The 24,644-nt window shown below is 39.9% G+C and overlaps 1 protein-coding gene across 2 annotated transcripts; it reads right to left on the bottom strand.

Annotated features, from left to right (window-relative positions):
• Nucleotides 1–1,294: 1,294 nt before the first annotated feature.
• CLTRN (collectrin, amino acid transport regulator) lies at nt 1,295–23,750 on the bottom strand. 2 transcript variants are annotated; one of them, XM_074929832.1, is made up of 6 exons: nt 23,672–23,750; nt 23,251–23,309; nt 17,503–17,588; nt 10,617–10,733; nt 7,694–7,888; nt 1,295–3,647 (listed from the first exon to the last, which is right to left on the bottom strand). In XM_074929832.1, exons 1-6 carry the CDS (start codon nt 23,736–23,738, stop codon nt 3,491–3,493), a joined length of 681 nt encoding a protein of 226 aa, XP_074785933.1. In that variant the 5' UTR covers nt 23,739–23,750; the 3' UTR covers nt 1,295–3,490. The 2 variants fall into 2 exon arrangements, with proteins under 2 accessions (XP_074785933.1, XP_074785941.1); XM_074929840.1 differs by having other exon boundaries at nt 23,638–23,740.
• Between the last annotated feature and the right edge of the window lie 894 nt (nt 23,751–24,644).

Here is a 24,644-nt window from a genome sequence, read left to right as displayed (position 1 = left end):
GCATCAACTTGAAGGACAGAGTGGTTAACGTTCTTAAAGCAAGTAGCAGAATGGCTCGAGTAAGGATTTTAGCATCTCCCCACAGTTTGCAATCTTCCCTAAATAGATAATGATAAACAAGGACGACTAATTTCATTTACAAAACCAGTCTGTGATCGATACAACGCTGAAGGTTGTGCACAGCAAACCGTTGTGTCATGACCAATGCAGTCCCTAATTTAAGGAGGGCACTGCAGACTTCCCGACGTTCTCCAGCATGCCAAATGTGTAGCTAATGACTGACAGCATAAACAACTTACTTATGCATGATTTGTGCTCATTCTAGTCTAGACATCAATCTCACAAGTAAGCTGAACAGAACTGTAACGTCCTTCCTGAAATGTCAACTCGCTAGGGATGTGGAGCTAGTGATAAACGTTGCAGATTTTCTTCAAACTGAACTTCTCTGACTTTATTGCTTCATTTAATTGGATTTTCTTCTCTACTCTCTTTTCTAAATGTGGCTCTTGAAAATGAAACAGTTCAGTCTCAGGCACACCATGTTCCTTTGTCAAAATTCATTGGCATGGCACAAATGTAACTGAAAGCAGAACCGACTCATTGTTTCAGGAAGTAGTTTGCAGTATAGTCTATATTGCTTGTTACTCACTTTCTTTTTTATTATCAGATCGTTCCATGGCAGGTGGTTTAGAGAAAAAAAAAAAAAACAGTGAAAGTTACATAAAACATCTGGGCCAGATCCTCAAGGGATATAAATTGTTGTTGTACCATTTGCAGGCTCTGGAGGACAGGCTTTACCAAATCAAAGTGCTCTTTGTTTCCTAATACGATCCTGCTGCACAAAGAGACTAGAAAAGAGATTTATTTCTTCTGTAGCAGTGTGCCCTTGATTAACCTAGTTTGTGATACCTATTTGAGTGGAAGAGCTAATACCAACAGTGACTTCAAAGCGTTGCTAAGTGTGATACCTGCCTGTTCATGTATCATTTGCTTCTCTCAAGCCATTTCCTGTCAGCAGAGAGGAAAGCAAGATGTATGCTCTGGGCAAATCCCATATCATCATTAGCAGAAAATTACACCAAACTGCTGTAAAGTAATTATGCGGCTAAAAGGTGAGCTGGGAGGATGTTAGTGATTAAATACTTACCACCAGAGTCAGCCCATGTCACATAATGTTTTGTTCAGAGGCTTTCAATCCATTCAAATCGCTGGCCAGTGCCACGGACTGAATTGAACCTTCACTCAGGTCTTGAGAAGTATGGTCAGATATGCTTGGCCCTTTTTCATATCAAGTGAATTTTATTTCAGTTATCATATACTACAATACAGTAATTCTTAATTGGTAGCTCGAGGTTGCTCTTGCACCATCAAGCTATTCTCACCAAATTCTTTCATGGGCTCTTGCAGAGGTGCTGCAGTTACAACAATCCATCGTGGTCACACTGCAGTGTAGCTATCTGTCATACAAAGAATGTAAAAAGTGTGAAAGTTTAGAAATGATGGGATGTGAATTACCTCAGTAAAACTCTGCCTGAGTGGAAGACCTTGGAGCAATGACTGAGGAAGCAATAATAACACTGTACTCTATCTTCCCTCCAAATGATCTTAAACACTGGTAAGCTTAATCTTTGACATTCCTGTGAGAAATACATCTCCACATTGTGGATGGCAATTTTGAAGCACTGAGATATTATCACTAATAACTGACTTTATTCATTCTTTTCCAGAATGGAGCAACACATCCTCTGGGACACAGAGAAGACACAGTCCTTGTCCAGAGGGACCCACCACTAGGGCATCAAAAACAACCATGACAGATGAGACCATGTGAGGCAAATGACCAGTGGGTTCCAGTTTTATTTTGCATTTATCCCTCCTCTCACCACCTCTTCTAGCCTCGAGCTTTCCTAGCTCAGCCTCCTCCCTTTGTGCCGCTGCTTCCTCTTCTCCCCCTCATTCCTCATACCCAAGAGCCAGTGCCAAGTCAAATGGACAGCCAAAGGTGCTCTACACAGCCAAAATGCTGAAGGTACTTGTACCCTGGGAGACAAGATACCTTCGTACCCTTCAGGACACTGGATGGTCCTTTACAAGCAGCTTTTACCCTGTTTTACCCTGTTCCTGTTGGTGAGGAGTTTGATGGAATAAACCTAATAATGAAATGGGTTTTCTAATATTGTCTCCAAACATGACACTGGAAACAAGATGGCTAATGGTAAAATCCTGCCTCCGGTGACATGGGCAGCTGTTTGGTGACTGCAGATACCATATTTTGTACATCCACTCTCCGTGTACAGTTACCCACACATACAATTCCCCTTTACTGGGGCCCGGTTCTTCTGAAATCAGTCAGAATTTTATCACTGATTCAAATGGGAATGAAACTAGGGCACAATAGCATAGTTTGTATGTGTGCCTGACTTCAAAGTAATCCAGAAGTGCAGTTTAGGGTCTGGCACCATCTGATGCCCTCAACTCCCAGCCATACAAATAGGAAACACAGGTGTGAATGGTCTCTGATGACTTGCCACCACCCACACGTCCTCATCTGTGTCGGGTGCACCAAGCTCAGCAGCTGGTGTTTCAAGCACTGAATGTCTTCAAAAGCTATCCAGCTTTCACATGAATGTTCATCTGATCCCAGGTTGGCTATGTCTTGGAAACCTACTCTAGGTTTATTATTTTTAAAATGTAAGGAAGATTTTTCAAGGAGCTGTGAAATGCCCTTATAGATTTAATGAGAGCTGGGCCACTAACCACAGGCTGCACCTGTGGAAAAATCTGCCCTTTGTTGCAACTTTTAATTTCAACAAATTTCAAACTTTTGCAACTTTTAAATTCCAGGTCATGTAATCTGTGACTTTGACTGTTAAGTGAAAAATACTTTTAGTACCAGATCTTTGCCAGCCCCAACACTAGAGATGACCCAGACACTTTTTAACCTGCTCTTATGGAGGCTGTGAAAGCTTGCTTTTTTTTATCTCAATAAATGAGAACTTTCATGCACTGATCACTAAACCATCCAAAGGCATACTGCATATCAGCAAACAGAAGTCATTTTACAGGGAAACTTTTGCATACGGCTTGAAAGAAAGCCTAGCAAAAATTGATAATGATAGATGATCTCTCCAGTGACATTCGGAAATAATGCAGTTTCATATTTATATCACGGAAAAACAAGCAATGGACATATTTAAATAATCATTAAAAATTAAATTTCTGACACAAGGCAGGTTTCAACACTGTTCTGCCACACATCTTCTGGAAATCTTTAATGGATCTCATTTGAGGTCTTCTCATTTCTTTGCTCATGAAAAAAAGCTTTGTAATGGAGGTTTGAGTGTATGTGTTATCAGCAGAAGGCTCCCTCGAGGGAAATTAAGTGAAAGGACATTTTTCTTGTCTTCATGTTTGACATTCAGGAGTAGTGACGAGATAAGGTAGGCACAGGAGTCTTTCAAAAAAACCACCAGATAGCAATGGCAGCATTTCATAAGGACGTGAACCGTTCATCATCTGCTGCAAAGACTCCATTAATGTGGCCTGCTTTTAAATCCAGTGCTTCGCAAGGAATCCCATTTTCTACTGTAACTGTTACTTCACCTTTCTCTTCTAAATTTTCTCTCTCTGTTGACTCTTTGTTCCTTCTAAAAACAAGAAAGAGAAAATAATCTTACTCTGCTGACCTGCAGCACTCCACCACAATTCCATAGACAGAAAACTACATTTAATCAGAAGCTTATTGTAGATTATGTTCTGAAAGGCATAACCTGATGCACCTCTTTGCCGTTGTAAATATACCACAGAAGGTGGGAGGCCCACAGCTTAGAAGTCTGGGTTTAGTGGTGTGAGGTCAGGATTGGGAATCAGAAAACCTAGAGTAAACATTCTGTAAGTATGCTATAAATATTACTTCACCTCCTTATTCTATAAAATGACTGGAGGGTGCAGAAAGAAAAGCTGGTGCAAAATAAAAATGGAAAAAATCTCTAAATCTGTTTTTGCTTTACATCAGGAAGGACTGCACTAAACATCGAGTCTGACCCTGTTATATAAGTCATAGGTTTCATCCCATGATGTGGACAAATTAAAACATACTTTTTAGATCGTGGAAACTTAAGTGCCCCCACACTCCTTGATGATCTTCTCCAGGAGTTAGGTGCTCTTAATGCTGCAAATCTGCATTTTTAGTTCGAACTTCATTAACAGCCACCTTCCTAACTAGTATTTTATACTTTTGTTTTCTAGATCAAACAGCTGCAAGGCTTTCACTTTTCCAGGCTCCAGTTCTCACCAAAAGCATATTAAAATAGTAGCTGAATAAAATTATCTAAAAATTCAACCATGAGAAGATGTAATACAGAAATATCAGTCAACATGTCATGATGTTCCTTTAATTTCAGATTTATTGTGACCTTGAGATCTACTAGTTCATAGTTGAAAAACCTGCTGTACTTTACAGCCTGCAGCATCAGCACTTTCAGAGGATAAGAAACTCAAAGGTCAGTGCCACTGCTTCTTCCTATCCTGCAACATGTACTGTAACAATCTGACTCAGGACAATCATAACAACCTGACTCAGTGTAACTGCTAATAACAGTGATATTAACAATAATAAAACTGTATTGGCCTTTGGGAGATTCTTGGCATTACAGACTTGCTAAAAGTAAATGTGGGGGGTAGTAGTGGAAATCTCTGACCTCCTGCTGCTGTACCTGCTCTTACAGTAATAAAAGGAGTGTTCTTTAATACAAAAAATGTGGGGGCAGAACATAAAAGAAGATACTATGAAGCAGGTTCAAAAGAAATGAGAGAAGTAGATGTCTGGAACTCATTGCCATAGGAATTCAGAGAAGCTAAACATTTCTGTGAGTCCAAGGGGAGACTCAACAAGTTAACAGAAATCACTGTGTTACCACCCAATACACGGAGACCAAATCCAGTTTAGGAAGGCCTGCAGCTGCCAATTAGATGCTGGGAGAGTAACAGAGGGAAACACTGTGTGTGCTTGCTCTGTTTTCACTCTTTCCAAGGCAAATGTTTATGGCCTCTGCTGCAGATGGGATTTTGGGGGGTAGGGGTAGACTTCAGTCTAGTTCAGCATAGCCAGTAGAAGATGGTCCTGCTCTAGGTATGTGCCAAATCTATTATTGGAGAGGGAGACATCCTATTGCTGCAATGCCAGGAGAACAAACATAGCGCTGGGAGACAGGGTGTCTAATCCAGCTCACTGTAGAGTCAGGGGCTCCAGTCACATGGAGCCCTTCTAGCTGCAGGCAGCTGTGGCTTCTAATTTTACATGTTGGCAGTGATGCACAGTGAAGACCTAATTAAGAAAATCTTTCAGTTCAAGAAATGACGCATAAGTCTAAGTCATTAATGAAACTCCATTATAGGCCAATCACGTGCTTCCCTGCCACCCTGAATATGAACGGAGTGAAACACGTGCTTATGAGCTTATTTGAACTGAGGTATTTAACTGGTACTTTAAAGGCCTATAAAGACAAAATGCCAGGTTTATGAAAAGTCAACACTGTCCTTGTGGCCAGATTTCCAACACAGCTTGCTAGGCAACAGAACTGCCATTATGTCAGCTCTGGACAGGTTTCCAAGAAAACTCATTACTGAACATGCTGAAGTCTTTGACAACCTGGTCACATACTTCAGTGCCTGAAAACAAGATGAGCTCTTTTGAAATTCTCTTCTCCGATATCTGGATCTTCTTTCAAGAAGCCGAACAGACCAGCCCATTCCTTTTACCTCTCTAGTCTTTGCAACAGTAGATAGAAGAAATGTATCCTTGGTTTTACCATCTCTCTCACTCTCCAACCCCTGTCTGCAGATGCCATTGATGCGAAAGGAGAGTTATGAGTTCAGTCACAGATAAATCTGCTCTAAGGAAAGTTTGTACATAAAAGCAGAGCAGGGAAACAGAGGAAGAAGTGAAAAATAGCAAAACAACTAAAAGGACAAGCGCATGAGACAGAGAGGATGCCAAGTGACTGTAGGTGGGCAGCAACAAGCCATATTACTGATAGTATGATGATAAGAACATGTAGTTTACACCACATTGAGGGGAACTGCTCAAACTCAGCTGAGTTATTTTGAAAATAGAGGGGGGGAGATGCTGTCTTTCAGCATGATAAGAAGCACAAATTATTATTTTACCTAGAAAAATCACAACTATTTAGTATAAATTATTTATATTACACTTACTTGAAGTCTTCAAAGACCCCTTTGAAGTTAGGCACTACACAGATGCACAGAGCCATAATACTACACAGAAGGCAGATATGGGCTTCAGGTAGGAACATCATTCTCCAGTTTTACAGAAGAGGTTGACTAGGTTCAGGGGATGAAATAACTCAGCCCATACCACATGGAAGGTTGTGACAGGGCTTAGATTATCCACAGATCCCAAGCACCTACCCAGAATCTTTCCCTAACAGCATCTCTCATCTATTGTTGGTTGAATTTAGTTTTTTGAAAACAGAAAGGTGTTTTGCAAATTTGTGCCACTCTTCTGAATGCAAAATATAACTGAAGGGATTCTGACTATGCTACTAAGGGTTCTCTATGAGAAGCACTTATCTTTCGCAGTAAGTGTTGGTTTTCTGAGGTCTTTTAACATTGTTCAAGGTAATGAGGAGGCAGAAAGGAAAAGTCTCTGCAACACAACACTTTTCATATATGAATCCCTTGTTCTGATACATTGGGAGATGCAGTCCACCATACAATCAAAAATTTTAACATTATCTAGCTGTCAGAAGAAATTTACCCTTTTTCAGTTCTGCTTTTCCTGTATGAGTCTCTTGCTGAAGTCATAATCTGGTGTTAACCTAACCTCCATGGCAGCCTAAAGCGTGGCAGAAGCTGAACTTCTATGGCAGAATCTCAGCCCAGCTGAGAAATTTCTATTCCTTATGGCCAACTCTGAGCCAACAGAGATGGTAGGACCAAAACACCTACTCTGCCTTGCTCCAACATGCTCACACTAGGGAAGCGTGAATAGCCTTCTCTTTTTTACCACTGCCACCACAGGGCAGAAACTGAGAGGAAAAGAGAATCTCTCTCTTCTACCCTACTGCCAAACAACAAACACATAGGTTCATGGGGAGATCTGGTCATGAACCTGTGAAGGGCTGCGTACACTGGACTCATCAGGTCATGAATGGTAGGTGAGACCATGCAGCTTTCCATTGAGCAGGTCCTCCTCAGCCACACATTAATCATTATTGTGTCCTCTGCTGAGGCTTCTGAAACTGCAGCAGTAATATTTTTTTTTTAGCCTTGACAGTACTGCCCTGGAAGAGGCATGGTCACTGCCATCCTTCTTCATCTTGGTAGCTATTTGGGAAGTCTGTGAGAAGAAGCTCACCTGTGGCACACTAAACCTTGAGAAGAATGACAGCAAACATCTTTGTAAATTATAGCTTTGTAAAGCTATCATCTCTATCATATTCTTATACTCCTTGTTTCCTCATTACACCCCAGCATTACTAAGGCATCTATACTTCATAGTTAAAAATTTTAACCCCTTTCCTTGGAAAAGGACACATGGGTTATCTTTACCTATGGAGGGAAGGGGGATACAGCTATAACTTCTCTGAGGCTGATCTGGAAAGCAAAACCAGCCCAGTTGACTTAACTTGCCAGTATTCAGTTAAAACAGAAGAAAAGCTAAGCCGCTTACTTCTTGCGTTGCTGAATCCCTGCAACAACGAGGAAAACAATTCCAGCCACAATGAGACAAAGAACAACACCAAATACAATAAGCCAGACTGGCGTGGAGGGTTCAACGGGAGGTGATAAGGTTGAGGTTATCTTCAGGAACTGCAGTGTTTTGTCACTCAGTAGGAAGGCACTGTTGATTCTGTTCCGGTTCATCCTTCATAAAAACACAAGGAACACCACAGCTCTTTAGAAAGGTATTTTATAAGTTAAAAAGATGAAAGGCAAAAAAGGAATTTTCATGCATGTGCTGCAAGTCTGGCAGGCCTGAATTTGATGCAGCATGATGTTGGTAGGATTACACAGACCCACACATTTGCAAGGTTTTGAACACCAGACTTTCATACGCATTTATCTGAAAAATAGGGAAATATAGATGAGACGTGAAGTAGAGTGTTATTATTTATTTCTGGTTTGGACCATGTGCTGAAGACATAGCAGGTTGTAATCTCTAAGGGTATCCCTTTTGTCTTGTTCATGCAGGATTCAAGATTAGCATGGGAGTGGCAGATCTAGCCTGCAATGCTCAGAGGATTTACTTATCCGTGCCTCTTAGTTCCTAAAACTGAACCATCCTGCATGTTATGGGCCGGTACATCTGCTCTTGCTGCTGTAAATTTTCTTAGGTCCATGAAGCACAGGATACAATTTGGTCCAGAAGAATCCACCCCTATAGCCAACCTATGCCCTTCTTCCCTGCAGGATGCAGCTAAAGGGATTTGTACTTTGTACATTTTTTCCATTAGGAGAAACCGTAAGTCTCAGAAATATGCTTTTTCATATTAGTACAATGGCTACCCTTTAATGGAAATCTCCACCCACATTCATTACTTCTAAGCATTTGCAAGTATTTCTGGATCTGAATCTAAGCAGCCTTGTGAGGCTTTAGTAGTATCTTTCATTAGCTTTTTCAAAATGTTAAAAGTTTTTTAGAAAATGTATTACATATATTGGTCTTGAGAGATTCTTTTTGATTGCAGTCATATGATTTACAGCAGCTCTTCCTTGTATTCAGTTCAATTTATCTACCATAGAGCAAGTATTTCCTAAGAAGAAATCTATGGGAAATACAGGTAAGATTTTGCAAACTTCTGTTCTTGGAAATCATAATGCTTGACTGTCCCTTAAAGAGGAAGGAAGTTCTTAGCCTTAATGGAAAGCTAGCATTCCTGGAGAGGACTGAAAGCCATGGCATATTATAAGACTCATACAATAAGCCGTCTTTGATTTAGAAAAGATTTTCGTCCTTACTAATATAAAAGGATCATTGTGAACAGCTGAAGTAAGCATTGTTTACCCTCATCTAATGGCTGGAGTTACAGAATTATGTGCTGAAACACATGCAGGCAACTAAAGGTGTATTTTGTGTTTGTATATGCATAAATATATCTTGTGTATATTTATGCAAGATCTTGGGTATCATACAGAGCTCTGAGAAGGTTTACTTTCCTCTTTAGTCTTACTTTGCAGAGTCTCACGCAATAAAATTCTGGTCCATGGGTAGTGCTCTTATATGCTACTGTAGTATGAACAATTAGAATAATGGTTTAGTATAGAAGCCTGCAATCAGAAGCAATTGAATAGAAAGTATTGTAGTTTTACAGACCGTTTTATTTCTTGTTTCTAAGTTAGGAAGGAATTAAAACTTTTCATAAATACTATATTCTTTATCAGGTGACAGACAACAGTTAAAAAACAAACATACTATAATAGCATCTAATTTCTGTGGCAAACAGGGCACATAAAAGAAATAAATCAGCTTATGCTACTGAATTTATCAAAGAATAACAGAAATGCAAAAACCCTGCATTCCAGCATTCTTACAGAGAGCTTCAGTGAATAAATAATCTTCTTCCTCCACTAATGCTATGAAGCTATTGTTTAGTGTCTCTGTAGGAAATAGTTTAATCTGCTCATAAGCTTAAAAGTTAATCTTTCCAAAAGAACGCATACTCATTCATCAGGAATTAGGCATTACACCTCCATAGAGATAACATGAATTTTCAAGACAAAGTACAGAACGCCTAAAAACAAAGAGGTCTGTTTTCCACTCCGTGCTTGAGAAATGTATGTGAGTTGTGTTGTGGGAGTCATCTCTATAAACCCCTTATGCAGGTTTGGTAGACCACTGAAGTCAGATTACCCGTTTTTTCTTTTTCCCTCTTCAGCTCCACACTCTTGCTTTTATTGGCTATAGAACATGATATTTAGTAAAAAGCAGACCAATTTGTACGGCATGGTACTTTGTACAAGCAATGCTCAGCTATGTTATTGACTGGCTTTCTAAAAAGAGCTGGTATGAAGAGAATGTGAGTATAAAATTGTTTAAGCCAAGATGGGACAGAGCCAGCCCTGCTCATGAAGAGTTCACGTGAGCTCTTCTCGAGTGAAAGATGACTTCTAAATTAAGTCTGATGAACTGTACTTGAGAAACACCAGAAGGGAGCCTATGGTCACTAGTCCAGGTGTAGATGAGCACGTGGCATGCAGTGAAAGTCAAATTATATAAATCCCACTCAGAAAGTGTGTAATTCCATCATCTGAGGGAGAAGGCTCTCACTGGGAAATGTAGCATCTGGATGAGTGCAGTGTATGTGTCGTGCACTGGACAGCAGATTACAGGTAGGGCTCTGGAAAGGGACTAGGTTTCTTCTGAGGCTCCAGGATGAAGAGAGACTCCCTGCAAAGTTGTAATTCCAAGGCTCACATGCTTTGCATTCTGTGGGACTGTTAAAGATCCTCTAATCTCACACACATGAAAGAGTAGTGACCCCTTGGTTTTTTACCTGCTTGGAAGAGGCAGAGTGCTCATTCATACAAGGCCAAAAGAGAGAAAGCATCCTCAGTCAGCAAGGAAGAAAAGGTTGCAGAAGCAGTGACTGTACCTGATGGCTTCCTCTACCTCACTTCCAGGAACAGTCGTCACATTTTTGGAAGAATCTGTGACCACAAACCAAAATGACACCCGATCCGTCACATTGCAGAGAAGCACATTGGAAATTCTGCAGATAGTTAAAACAAAAAACATCATTAAGAAGTATGGAAAGAATTACTGAAACATTTTAGATTTTCTTAAATTATTGTTTTCATCTAAAGGAGGAAAAATTCATCTAAAGGAGGAAAAATTCTTACTTTTAAAAACAAGTTAACAGCTCAATGAAGAAATATCACTAACAGCATTTCCCATTTCCCAATATCATAAAAAAAATTAAGCTTATTGAGACCAACCTTGAGTCTTCAAATGAATTTTTAAATCTGTTACAAACTTGCATGGTCTTGGACATACATTTAGCCTAATCAAATGGAACAATACATATTTGCATCTTAATCATCAGGGCTGTGACAAAGGCAATATAATGGGGCAAATGCATTGGTGAACTAAGAATTTTGGTATTGACAGCTAATAAATACCACTGGAACCAGACATGGGGGATTCCCCAAATGATTTTCAAGTGAGTGGAGTCCTTTGGAGTACCTTTGTTGGTGGAAAAAGCAATAAAATTGATGTTATTCTTTTTGACATCTTTGTTCACAGAGTCAGGCACAGAGTGAAGTCAACAAGCTAAATTTAGACAGTCTACTGGCACTGGCCTATGTTTTTAGCTTATGCTATGACAAATACTTATCTGTTTTAAAAGAAGATTGCTGAGCTTTATGTGAAGTTAATAGTGGAAGGGCACAGTCACACATACTATGTAAAAAATGTGCAAAATGTCTTTTAAATGCCTCTTTTCCAATTCTTACAAATGTGTTTTCTACCACTAATACTAGTAAATGGTGGTGCTATCATTAGAAAAACCTCATGGAATGACATCATCATGAGTATTTAAACTAAAGAATGAAGGCATAGTATCATGAAGGCATAGTATCATAATAGTGCCTGAGGAAGAGAGTGGCCCAATGTTCTTGTATCTGTCCCTAGTTTATTCACACAGCTAAGAAACAAACCAGCCAAATTTGTGTAATATACAGGAATTGCAGAAGGTGGCATTTATTACAGCATGGCAAGAAACATAGTATGCATCACAAAAGGACAGCCAAAGCCTTTATGAATTCAGTGACAGATAGCTAGAGAGATAAAAATAGGAAAAAATACTTAGCTCTCTATCATTAATAAATAACCCAAAGAATTTGGCTCAGGATTCAGATTTACTGGCCATGTCCAAGTAGCGAGCAGATATTCTGAAAGTCCAGGACCAAGAATTAGGATCGTTTTTACTTCCAGAAAGCAGCCTAGACTTGGTTCACCTTTGCACAATGTCTGCCTGGCCACAAGCACAACACAGCCACCCTGTCCTGACGGACCCTGCTTGGGATGATCAGTCCTCAGATACTACCTGCTCTTCTGGAGAAGGGCACCCTGCAGTGAGCCAGCAAAGAAGAATGCAGCCCCTCTTTTAACTAAGCTGCAGTGATGTCTGGAACGCCCATTACTAACTACTATAATGGGTTTCAAGATTTGGCCTGTCCATCATCAAAACGCAAGTTTTAACATTGCCTTTCCAGCCTGTGCTCCTTCTCAGGGTGACAAATCCCCGGCTGCAAGCAAGCTCCCCTGCCACAGAGCTCTGCTGTGTAGTGCCATCTACTGGGTAATTACAAATATAATTAAATGACCTCTGCAGTGGCCTGAGGAGCAGGAAGCATGAGGTAGGATGTATAAGGGATCCAAAATTGCTGATGAATGTGTAGTCTCCATCCAGAAAAGAACAAGTTCGCTTTTAAGGCAGGACAAGCATTGGCTTGATCACAGTAGTTCATTATGGACATTTTACAGGAATGTTTGACTTGCTGCTGAAAGCTTTTTTGGGTGGTCTTTTGGGTGCCTCGCATAGTGCAACCTTTTGCTTTACAGAGAAGGTATATACTCCATAGAGATACACAATAAAATGGAAAGCAATGATTTTGCAGAGGTGAAATACCCACTTTTACCTCTGGGACAATGTCAATTTTGCAAATACTGAGAAATTTTATGGATAAAAGAGGAAAGGCATTCTCTGGAATTTGAAAAGATGCTCACATCAGTTTGCTGGCAACAGTTAGAAGATGAAAGCAGATTTATTCCCTCCAAAACAAAAGCAAAGCACAAAATTTACAGAAGGGAGAAAAAAAAGAGTCTACTTTTGGCTAGCGGCTGACACGCTTGCTGACTTCACAGAATATCTAAAATTGTATCTGCAGAGGTAGCTTTCCACCAGGAAAATTAACCAGCGGGTAGGACCTAAAGCTTCATGTTACTGCAGTTCTTAAAGCTGGAATTTCTGTGGCACAATCAAAAATTGGTCCAGGCAGAAAATCTGTGTTGTCCTACAGATGTTCTTGAAATGGGGTGAGTGAGGAAAGTTTGATCCCCAAAGAGAAAGATCAGTTTGTTAAATAAAGACTGGCAAAACACCCTGACTTTCTCATTCTCATGCAGAGACTCAGACTCTTCAACCTGGGGTCTTCCCTACAATGCCAAGGCTTTCAACATGAGACAGGGCAGTCAGTCATCATTAGGGACAGCATCTCTCTCTCTCTCGAACAAACAGCACTGAATCAATGGGGCAGCAAGGCTTACACTAGGATATGTAAACTTTGCCTCCTTTCTGCTCCTTGTTGTATTTAAAATCCTTTCTTGATTACAAGCATGTAAAACCTGGCTTCACCGCTGCCACCTTTTCATCAGCAGAATCTGAATGCTGTAAATCCTCTCAGGCTCCAAAGAGAATAGTACCGCTTATGAGAAGTTCAAAGGGGATTGAGTAAAGAACAAAACAGACTGGTTCAACAAGCACCAATGTGGCAATTTCTTTGCAGCAGGTACGCCTTTTGTTTTTCCCCTGCGCTATTGGCACACAGGTTTGATTCACAGCATGCAGAAGCTTTACAAAACTATGCCTTTACACTGTTTAGGTTTGAGAATCACAGAGAAACCTGACTTCTCCATGCACTATGCTGATCAAGTGCATTTGTAACCATCTATGTGGACATATTTTTATTTCCTTAGCAGGTGATAGACTTTTGTCATGGAGATTATAGGAGACTGTTATCATCGAAATTACAGGATCCTGGTTCTGCCTTACGGCACCATGGCAAAAGTCCAAAACTGCATTTCCTTTAATATATGCAAGTGAACACCAATGAGTAGAGTGCAGGATGGTTCGTTGGCCTGAAACACCATCATTGTTCCTGATTGAGATGGAAAACATTGTTTAGGGGTAAGAAAGAGCTGCTAGAGACTCAAAGGGTGCCTACAGTGGCCACTAGCTCGTGGGAGAACCACAGTCCACAAGTCTCAAGCACCTATCTCTAGCTCTCCAAAAGCATCAGGCCTCTTCCAACACAGTGCTGTGCAGCTGCTCCTGCAAAGGACCGTTATTTTCTTCCTTTTTGTGAACTTCAGCCATGGGATCACCTGGATGTAACAACTTTAACTCTAGAAGTTTATTTTCTTGTTCCAAATGGTCACAATATTTTTGTATCAAAATAGCCTGTCTTAGAAAGATGGATAATGTTGATGAAATCTTTTCTAGTCATTTCATGAGGAAAACTGCAGCTTTTTTAATCTACAAATGGGGGGAAGATGTACCAAAAATAGGTTCTGCTACTTGAATGGAAGTAAATGTGATTACATTCTTTCTGCTCTAAAGATTAACTAGTCTCAGGCCCAAAAGAGATGCGTATTATTTCAAATGAGTGACAGATTAGAGAAACCAGGGTTACAAACACAGACTACAGACAATAATTTTTTAACACTGAGAGATCAAAGGTTGCCTTACGTAGCTCATGAATGTACGTATTGAGAATGAATCGAAAGGCCATATATAGAGCAGGAAATAAAGGGGGTTTATTTCTCCACTGAAAAATAAGTTTTTATTTTATCTGTATTAATAATACTGAGTAATTTGAGGGATTGTCTTCTGTTTCATACAAACTTGAAAATTTGACAAGCCTTTCAAACATTAAACACAGCTCCATGATTTATTAAATTTTAGTTTAGAAATTAACTGTAGAGAACTCAAGATGTAATGTGCAATCCTGTCCATTCTGCATTGGGTCACTCAGTGGTTACACAAGAGCAACAACAGCATCAACTGCTGTCTCCAGCAGCACATTCAAATGCTTCTCACTACAGGCTGGCTTTTATCCAGCTTCAGAAGCCTAACAAAAGGTGACTTTGAATCTGAAAAATGATGGAACAGACCGTAACAATGGTTATGCTGATCTACTACACAAATTATCTGGGGGCCTGATCCAGCTTGCTGAAGTTAATGGCATTTGGTCTCATGTGGGAGTCAGTTGCGGTTGTGAGTTACTGCAGGGCTGTGGGTGTGTTAGAAATTGATGGGATGTTAAAGGAAAGGTTTGTCACATCCTGATTATGGCCGTGTGCAGAATTTGTACCCTGGCAGAACCACTATTTGGTTATGCAAAATAGTGGGGAATTTTTCAGAAGTCTGTATTTTAACAAAAATCTTTAACTAGTCAGATGCAAAATTTGGGTAAATTTAGATGCTACCAAAATGCAGTCACAGTTAGTTCTTTTATGACAAGATAATTGATCATTGATCTTTTACAGCTCCTGAAGAAAATCTGTTGGCATTTATCTGTAAAAGCTCCTATAGTGTAACATAATTTATTTGCCACAAGTTCTGCTTCTGCCTCCCTCTTCACAACACTGCAAGACCCTGCCACTATCCTTACCAGCTATGCAAGAGTGACATTCCGGTGTGCACGGCATGCTGCTATACCCTCTGGGACTCTGAGTGCTCCCACACCTCTGTACCCCCTGCAGAGGGGATGGAGATGGACTGCATTCCTTCCTCTGTACCTAGTTCCTTCCGACTGCCAGCCACAAGAGCGGAGAAAGTAGTGCATTATTTCCAGGACTTTTAACAGGATGGAGGCTTTCACAGCTTTCTCGCTCCCATGTAACAGGCAGGTTATTTGGCATGTATTAGGAGGTTCATCTAGCTCTCCATCACTGAAAAGGGACTCTGAGGTCCCTGGGGATTTAGGAGAGATCTACAGATAGGAAACTCCTCATCTTGTTGCCTAGTAAGTTGTACCAGATCTCAGAGCTGCACAACTGTCCTTTGGTTGACGTGCTGTCTACATGTGACCCCAAAGATATCTAAAAGTCCTAGAAAAGTTAACAGTTATACCTCCAAGGTACGCCCCAACAAGTTATACCTCATGAGGAAGTCCTATACCATCTTAAAAAGAGGTAAAGAGCCCACACCTAGCTGTTTCCAAACATGATACTGACTTCTCCTTTGACAAACATAGTAGCAGGAAATTATTGATGTGTGCACTTCCACCTCCAAACTGGAGTAACAGTGACATTGTCACATTTGTCCATAGGAATAACTATCTTGGTAGGAAACTGAATAAAGTGAGCCAAGCACCATGGCTCTCTGCAGACTCAATAGAAAGTGTGGTGCAGGAATGGGAAAAAAAAATCAAGTCAGTATGAAAGAAGTTAAAGATCACTGGCTTCTGACATAGGTTTTTTGCTTCGAGAAAGCACCATGACTTTGAAGGAACAGAGTAATTTAAAAAAGGACCTGGGACTAAAATAAGCATACAAAAGTAAATCTTTAGAATCAGGTGCTGGATGAAAACCCTGCTAATTTGAAAACCTGAGAAAAAGCCCTGCATAATCACTTTTAATTAGCTTGTATCTTGAACTCATTTTTTCAAGTGTCATTTTAATTCTGTGCAGTAGCATACTTGGCCGTTTTTGTTAAGCTTGCTGCAATGGTTCTCTTGCTCAAAGAAGACAACTTCTGAGGAATAAAAATGAAGCAGCAAGGAACCAAACATTCCTGTTACATGGAGGGGGAAATCACCTTCTATTTAAGAGAAAGTTCAGGAGCCACCATAATCATCATGTGACTAAAGTTAACTAATATCTTTGCAAAATGGAATATGATTCATCTGATGCAATGGCAGCCTGAAGCAGGGGTTTTTTAAAATGTAAATCGAGAACCTTATCCTCATTAGCCTACCAGAACTATAAATCTTTCTTTTAAGATTGAAAAACAAAGAAAAAATAATGGGCCTATAGAAACACACTCACAAGATTTCTCATTTAAGGAGGAACATACTGACAACACAGCTTGGTAAATGGTCTGTCTAGTCTTGTACCTAATTTCATAAGTAGCAAGGATCAGAAGCCTGAGAAGAATATTCAGTACCTCAGGGTATATGTAATCCCCAAACCAGTTAAAGGATGATTTATGTCTGAACTGCAACAGCTGAAACTTCTTGATGCTAGCTAACTCAACCACTGCAATATGAGGGATAGGTACCCCCAACAGAACACAGCACTAGCATAGATATCCATCTTCAAGTTCTCTGAGTCAGCTCATCTCCAGCATACTGCTCAAGCTGTGCTCTAAGAAAATGTGCCCCAAAGCTGCTTAATCAAGGATCTGTGTTGCATTTCTTGACTTCGCCAATGTGCTCCTTCGCCTCCTCCCAGTATGGTCTCCAGAAGGTATTATGTCTTACTGCCAGATTCTGCTAGAGTGAATTGGCACAACCCTGTTGAGATCCACAGCTGTGTCACTTCCCATCAGCAGGGATGCCGGTCCAAAGATTGAACATTGCTTAAGACAGAGAGAGTGTGATGTTTAACATATATCTGGATGTCAAAGAAATACAGCAGAATGGTGTGTTGTTAGAAGCTGTATATAAGGATTTCTACAGTTCAGTACAGCAGAGAATGGGCCACTACATGCAGCACTGTTAATATGTATAAGGCAAATCAGAGTAGATGCTTACTGAGTTGTGTTCTTGCTGGAATATCTTCTCATTGCAAAAGCCACCATTGCTTTGAAGAGGTACTCTTCATTAGCATCCCAGGCATACTGTAAAGGAAGATGGAAAACAATCAGTTTCAGCACCAGTGCTGGCAGTACAAAGAGGGAAAAGAGTCACTGAACTTGAAATGCTATTGATCGAGAAAATGCATAAATTCTCTGATTATGCTACAAAAATAAACTCCTGCCCATTATTTAGTGTGCACAAAGGACTTTTTCTAACAGCTGTTATAAAGCACAATATAAAGTGCAAAGAATCTTTCCAAAAACTGAATGAATTGAATGTTTCTGAAGCTGACCAAACTGGAGATGTAAAGTTTCTTGTACCGAAGACTAGGCATATTATTACTAGAATTCTCCTCACAGAGCTGCACCCATGGTCTTGCCTCTTTTGCTGGATAAACCCTGTTAACACAGAAGGTTTAAATCCACTCTCAAAGACCATTTGGCTCTGCCCAAAAATTAAGAAAAAAGCTGATGATGGAGGCAGTCTCTGAAAGTTCGATTTCAGGACACCAGGAAATAAAACGAGATTATGGACTTATTGCTGCACACCACCCTTGCAACAAGAAGACAGACTCATCTATAGTACAAATTGCTACAGCACACATGAGACAAAAGAAAGTAGCATAATTACTACTTCAATAAGAAGTATAATACAGGCTCCAAAAACTGTTCCCTGTGATCTTGATGAAAAATTATTCTTCCATAATTTTGTTTTTCTGAGATAGCTTCACTAGGTTCCCCTGGGCTTTCATTCACATACGCAATTCTAATGACCTCTAAGAACTGCACCTATTATATTTTTATAACAAGAGCCATGACTGAGGCATACTGATTGAATTTCCCCTTTCAGCAGATTACAGAGATTAATAGTTTCTCAGAATTATATTAATGGAGGTTAGAGGCAGCTTTCTTCAGTCAGTCAGAACACAAATCTAATCTTTAACTTCCAACATTAAAAAAATCTGCAAACATCCAAACCAGAAATGCAACAGTGTGGATACTTAACCCTGTTGACAACTTGGACCTGCTTCTTTCATGGGCCTTTATAACAGATTCAAAAACCAGCAATGTACATCAAAATGTAGTTGAATAAAGCATTGAAAATGCCAAATCTTAATTCTGGTTTTTAAATTCTGATTTTGGATGCATGGAGCTGCATCTCTCCACAAAACAAAGGAATCCAGTTTCTGGGCATGAGCCCTCATTTTGCTCTGACATCCTGTGGACTGGGAACCTAAGCAGGAAAGGAGGCAGTCACTTAAAGGGCAGAGAGTCATACTGATCATATCATCCCTAGACAAATGATGAGTTATGAAATGGGCTCTCTGGGCTGTTGTAGGACAGAGACAACAAAACTGAGCAACAGACAACTTGCATTAAAACCCAGATACAGTGCTGAGAATCTGGGTTCTGACTCACCACTCTTGCCTTGTGAATGAAGGGTGGTGTAAGAGCATACTGTGATAACGCATGCCAGTCTGGGAACTTAAACTGGAAAAAAAAAAAAAAAAAAAAAAAGACTCTTTGAAAAGAAATCATAAAAGCCTGTATTTTGATCCCACTGCACTGATGAAAACATGACAGTAATGACAGCAACTAGTACTAAAAGAAAAAGAGATAATGCAGTAGAGGAATTAATATAGATGACAGCCATAAAACTATTTATCGCCATTTAAAAGACATCTGTATTTAAACAATTTGCACAATTTGCAGCACTAAAAGGGGAGATCTTCCTTTTTCTGTGTGTGATACTATTGACTGAATCCCTACATGCCACCTGCAGTCTTTGAGAACAGGTCCAAAAGGACAGAAAAAAAATCATTTGTCATCCAATGGATTAAACCAGCTGTAGAGATAATTTAATCAGTTGTCTTGAAAATGGATAATTATGAAGCACACTCCATTTCATGCTCACATGGACACAAATGCAATGCAACACTACCAAGTGTATGTACTTGATATGTCTATGTTTAGTGCAGTACATGTGTATATGAACAATTCATCACTATCAAGTAATCGGTTTTCATAACTAATGTAGTAGCCTAGAGCTTCTTTAAGTCAGAGTAACAAAAAAGGGTATCTCAAAGCAGGGAAAATAATTTGTAGTAACTCCAGTCCCAGCTGAAAGAGTAAGCAGTTTTTAAAAGACAGAATAAATAGAAAACTGCAAGAAATGGGAGAGGAGACCGACAGAGAAAGCTCAGCAGAAATCAGGGGCCTGCTTGAGTGAGAAGATGCTGCAGACAACCTTCTGGTCAGAAGGCAAGAAGTCCCAAGAAAAAGTGATCAGATAAGAGATAGAGCAGATGGAGATGGTTGTGGGCTCCATATGAACAAGAACCTCTATACATGACTGTATCCAGGAATATGCAGGGGGGAGACAACATGATGAGGAGGAAAAGTATGGCATGAATACTTTTAAGCTAATAAACTGTATGAACTCAGGAAAAGTGGGCACGAATTGCCAGAAGCCAATTTCTAATCATCAGCTTTCTCCAGGCAGAGGGGTAGGTGCAGAGAAACCTGAATCACTCTACTATGGGGCTTTATCAGTGTCACCCTTATCCTCCAATTTGCAAAGGCCTGGACAGCAGCTGATGACTGAGGATGTTGCTTCTGTTCTTATGTTCCTACAAAGTACAGCTTTTGATGGACAATTTGTGCTGCTGTAGAGGAAATGTATTAAATAGCATTTGCAACCACACGTTATAAACGTAAGATTACTCTGTTATCAATTAAACCTTACACGATGGTATCAGAACTGTTAATATTTACCATCTTCCTTGTTCTACAAAGGAACAAACACAGACACCTTGGCTCAGTTGCACTTGCTATCCTTTATATGTTAAGGAGGAGCAGAATCAGGCACAGCTGATTGTGAAAGCCAGTCTTAAGTGGCTGTTAGTGAAAGAGGAGATTGATGAAATAATGGGTAAGAGATGATGGGTGTAGGTTGTTGATGCAGTGAAATGCTATAGTAGTGCTGTAAGGAAGACAAAATTTAAGTTAGCAGAATGAGGTTATAATATTACAGCACTGCCCTGAGCAACCTGATCTGATTTCGGTGTTGATCTGGCTTTGAGCAGCAAGGGACTATGGACCTTCCAGGGTCCCTTCCCTCCTGAATGGTTCTGTAGTTCTGTTTTAACTAGACAGCCATTCAGACCGGCTACAGCCATTCAGTGTGGCTACAAGGCACATGAACCCACTTCTGGGTCCCATTTGGTGGCAAGACACCAGGTCCACGTCACCCTTTTCTCCTCTTCATCCTCTACCCTGGAAACAGCCTGGATACATTAGCCAGAAGGGAAGTGCACCTCCTGCTTCACCTGGCTGCAGCCCCTGAGCTGCTAGCTCTTTGACTCTTATGGTTAAATTGAGTGGTGACACCGAGTTACAAAGACTACTCAATGCACATTACTGCTGCTCACTCCCTACCTGTCTTTGGCCCTTTTGAATTAACTCTCTAGCACTCTGCTAACTCCATGAATAGGAAGCAACTAGTGACTAGCAGCTACTCCAGAAGCCACTCATAAAGTTAACACCATCCTCAGAGAGACTCATAAATCACCTTCCTTCCATTTAGGCTTGCAGACATCATGTTTCCTCCCACCTGTTAGCAAACAATGTTTCTGTCAAGTACACTCATTATCTGCAAATCAGATGATAACAGCTAAATACTTAATGTATTGTAGCTGCTCTTTTCAGCTCCATTGTGATAAGAACTATATAAATACACTAAATGGCACTCCCTACCTCGAAGTACAGCCTACCTTGTGAACAAATTAAAAAATGGTGTCCTGTCAGCCTCACACAAATTGGATGGCATGCACTAAAGCATATGGAAAACTACACTAAACTATTTCCTATGTCCCTGAACATATATTGGAGTTATCCTGCCAGTCCTAGAGCAAAATGCCCACAGTATCAGGGTTTTCTATTATCATCTAGCTTGAAGTGACTTAAAAATGAATGAAATGGAATTCAGTGGCAGAGCATCATATCAATTTATTCTAAGCTGGCTGTGTCCCACTGTGATACAATGACAGTATTATGCTTTTCTTTGCTAAATAAATAAATTTAAAAGTGTCCCAAATTCGTTAACCAAAATGAATTTCGGTTTGATAGTAGTTTCAAGTTTTCAATTTCAGTCAGTTTCAAGTGTTCAATTTGCAGAGAAGATTGCAATGGCTATGAAAAGGAACTACTACCTGTGCACTTAATAAATTGTTCATTATTTGTGGGTAATTTCGTATGCCATCATACCACTTTCAGGATGTTGTTGTTCTAAGATGCTGTTCTACGTTGTCACATTCTTAGGGCTTTCACACACTTTGTTCTATGAAATAAACTACTATCTATCTACAAAAAAAAATAGACTCCTTGGTTATTACTTTTTTCTTGTACTATAAAGTACCTTTAAGATTAATGATTTATATCATACCCTTTCTGGATGAAAAATAAAAAAAATGCAAATGATCAAACAAAAATGCCTTACTTTACTATAGTTGGAGAAGTAAAAAGCACTAAGAAAGAACATTACTGGGAACTGCAATTTTCATTCTTTGCCACTATTTTGAACTAAGATTAAATCAAAATATGAGCAATTATCATCAAGAGGAGCTTCAATAATGATTTTCACATATTTTCAGCCACAGGATCACACTATTTTTAATATATTTTTAAACAAAGCAGGCTCACACTACTGTTTAATTAAAGTCTCTCACCCAAGAGAATTGACTTCAATATGAATTTCCACGGACAAATACTTTAGCACGTATCTTGAATATTTCTTCCCAATTTGTCTGGTTTATGAAGTTACCAGCGGAATTAGGTCCCTGCTAATGTTAGTTTAAATTACCTGGTATTTCAGGGTAATTTTAGAACAGCTTCTACAGTCACAGGGAGATTCTCATATCTCCAATCTGTTATAACATGTAACCTACTGCTTTTTGTTTCCCAGGGCTCCTAACATAATCAGACACCAGACTTCCTGTAGAAATGACTGTCCAAGACATTTCATATCTAATTTTATGCTGAGACCTGTAACACACTGCAGATTTGCTCTAAGCATTCAAAGCTGCAAATGAAGTACTGGGCTCAGCCATACTTCATAGCACCTTAGATCAGGAAGGACAATTCGGTCATCTAATGTCCCAAACTCTCATGTATTACAGACCCTTACTGCTCACACCAGTAATTCCACATTAAGCTTAAGGACTTGAATTAAACCAAAGCATTTCAGTCCTGAATCTGCTCTACAGATCATGCTTGTCTGAAAGCCTGACATAAAGTCCCATTTCATAAAGACTTAACAATCTTTTCCTGCTTCTTTTCCCAGACATGCTTGACTTTACAATTAGCGCTCTCAAGAAGTGCTTTTCCCAAAATACAGACTTAGATTTATGAAGCACCTCTATGCATAAAGTGTAACATGTCCTCTGTTTTCCAGGGAAAAAAAAAAATCTTTGACAGAAAATTATCTTTATGAAAAGTCAAGCTTTATACTTCTCTTAAAGGACACCATTTGAAGGGGTAGGCTAGTCAAATGTCAAGAAATGCCTGGATCATGACTTGAGCAATCTATTACAATTAACATTTCAGAACAAATTACTTGTGGTGCCTTCAGAAATTCTACAGTATATATTACTTCTGTTTTGGCAGATATTCAGTTAGGAAGAGTATGTAAAGATACTTTACTTACTGCATTATCTCCCAAAGCTGTTTTGATACTAAGACGTACTTTGAAAGCATTCTGTGCATCTGACACAAAGAGAAAAAAGCAAACATGTATTGGTAGTCAGCCAAAATAGGATTTTAAATCATTTACTTCTCTAATTATTTCACAGATGGCAGCTTCTAACAGATCACTGGTTAGAAGTCACTAGCAAGAAAAAAAGGTGCAGCCCTACAGAGCCTCAGTGAGGTTTACCATTACCTCTTTAAGTGAGATCAACTTCTGTACTTAATTTGCAAACTCATAAAAGAAGCAAATGCTCAGAATTTCAATCTTCAAACCGGAGACAACCAGTTAAAATAAAAATCTGAGAAGCTGGCAGCTTTGTAGGCAGAAACTCATCGCTACATTTACCTGGGGGAGGATGGAAATCAGCTCCAAAACTTACCTGGCTTGCAGAGCTCAGCATGAGCAATGGCAACTACAGAGAGAGTAAGCAGCAAAACCCGTAGCATCCTGTCAGCGTGGAAAGGTTGAGGCAAAAAGAAGTGAGTCTCCCCTTTAAAGCACTCTTAAACTTTCTGTGACCCAGGATTAAAGCATCAGCAGCACAAGTGAGCAACCAAGTAGAAGGTTTAATAATTAACTCCCATTATTTTAGCTAAAACAGGCACCAGAAACAACTGTCTTCTGTTAGTTATTTACTACCTTTCTCTGTAGTAAAAAAAATAAAAAATAAAAAGAAAAAAAGCTATAACAAGTTTTTAATTTTCCTTCTTTCTTTTTAGAATAATACAAAACTTCACATGTTACCCAGGCCAACCTTTTTTCCCCCCAGATGTGATGTCAGACAGGCACACAAGATATCTGAGGGACGTCGCACCAGAGCAGCTGGCAGCTGCAGTGGCAGGATGCCGTGCTGTTACCCACTGCAGGTGAATTTGAAGTGCAGCTGCCACCAGATCCCAAAGGAAGATGCCACCTGGCTTCCCTGGGAAACTGGCTGGCCCCACAGAGAACCCTTGAGGATAAAGAAAGATTGGGCAGCCTTTTCATCCCTCTGAAATACATGATGAACAGAAGCCCCAAAAAACAGGGCTCCAGATTTGCCCCTCATTTGCCTTTGAACTCGCAGCACTTCTGAATGGCTGGCTTGGTGGCCCCAGTGCCGTGTCCCCCCATCCCTGCCTCAGTCCCACTCTTGCATCCTGGCTCAGGAGCTTGTCTGAGCCTGGCAGAGCAAACACCTTGTTCCACACAAAACCCCCCACGCCCAATGCATTGCTTTGCATGAAAAGGACAGTTTTAAAGGTGGAGAAATACTTTCCTGCTGTCGGAGGATCGTTACGGTAGCAACTGGAATAAGAAAAAGTGCAATAAATGGACTTCATAGAAAACATGTCTACATGTTTTGTAGACAT

The sequence above is a fragment of the Athene noctua genome, chromosome 1 (genome assembly GCF_965140245.1).
Source record: "Athene noctua chromosome 1, bAthNoc1.hap1.1, whole genome shotgun sequence".
Taxonomy (NCBI): Eukaryota; Metazoa; Chordata; class Aves; order Strigiformes; family Strigidae; genus Athene; species Athene noctua.
This window is presented reverse-complemented; position numbering and strand designations above follow the sequence as displayed.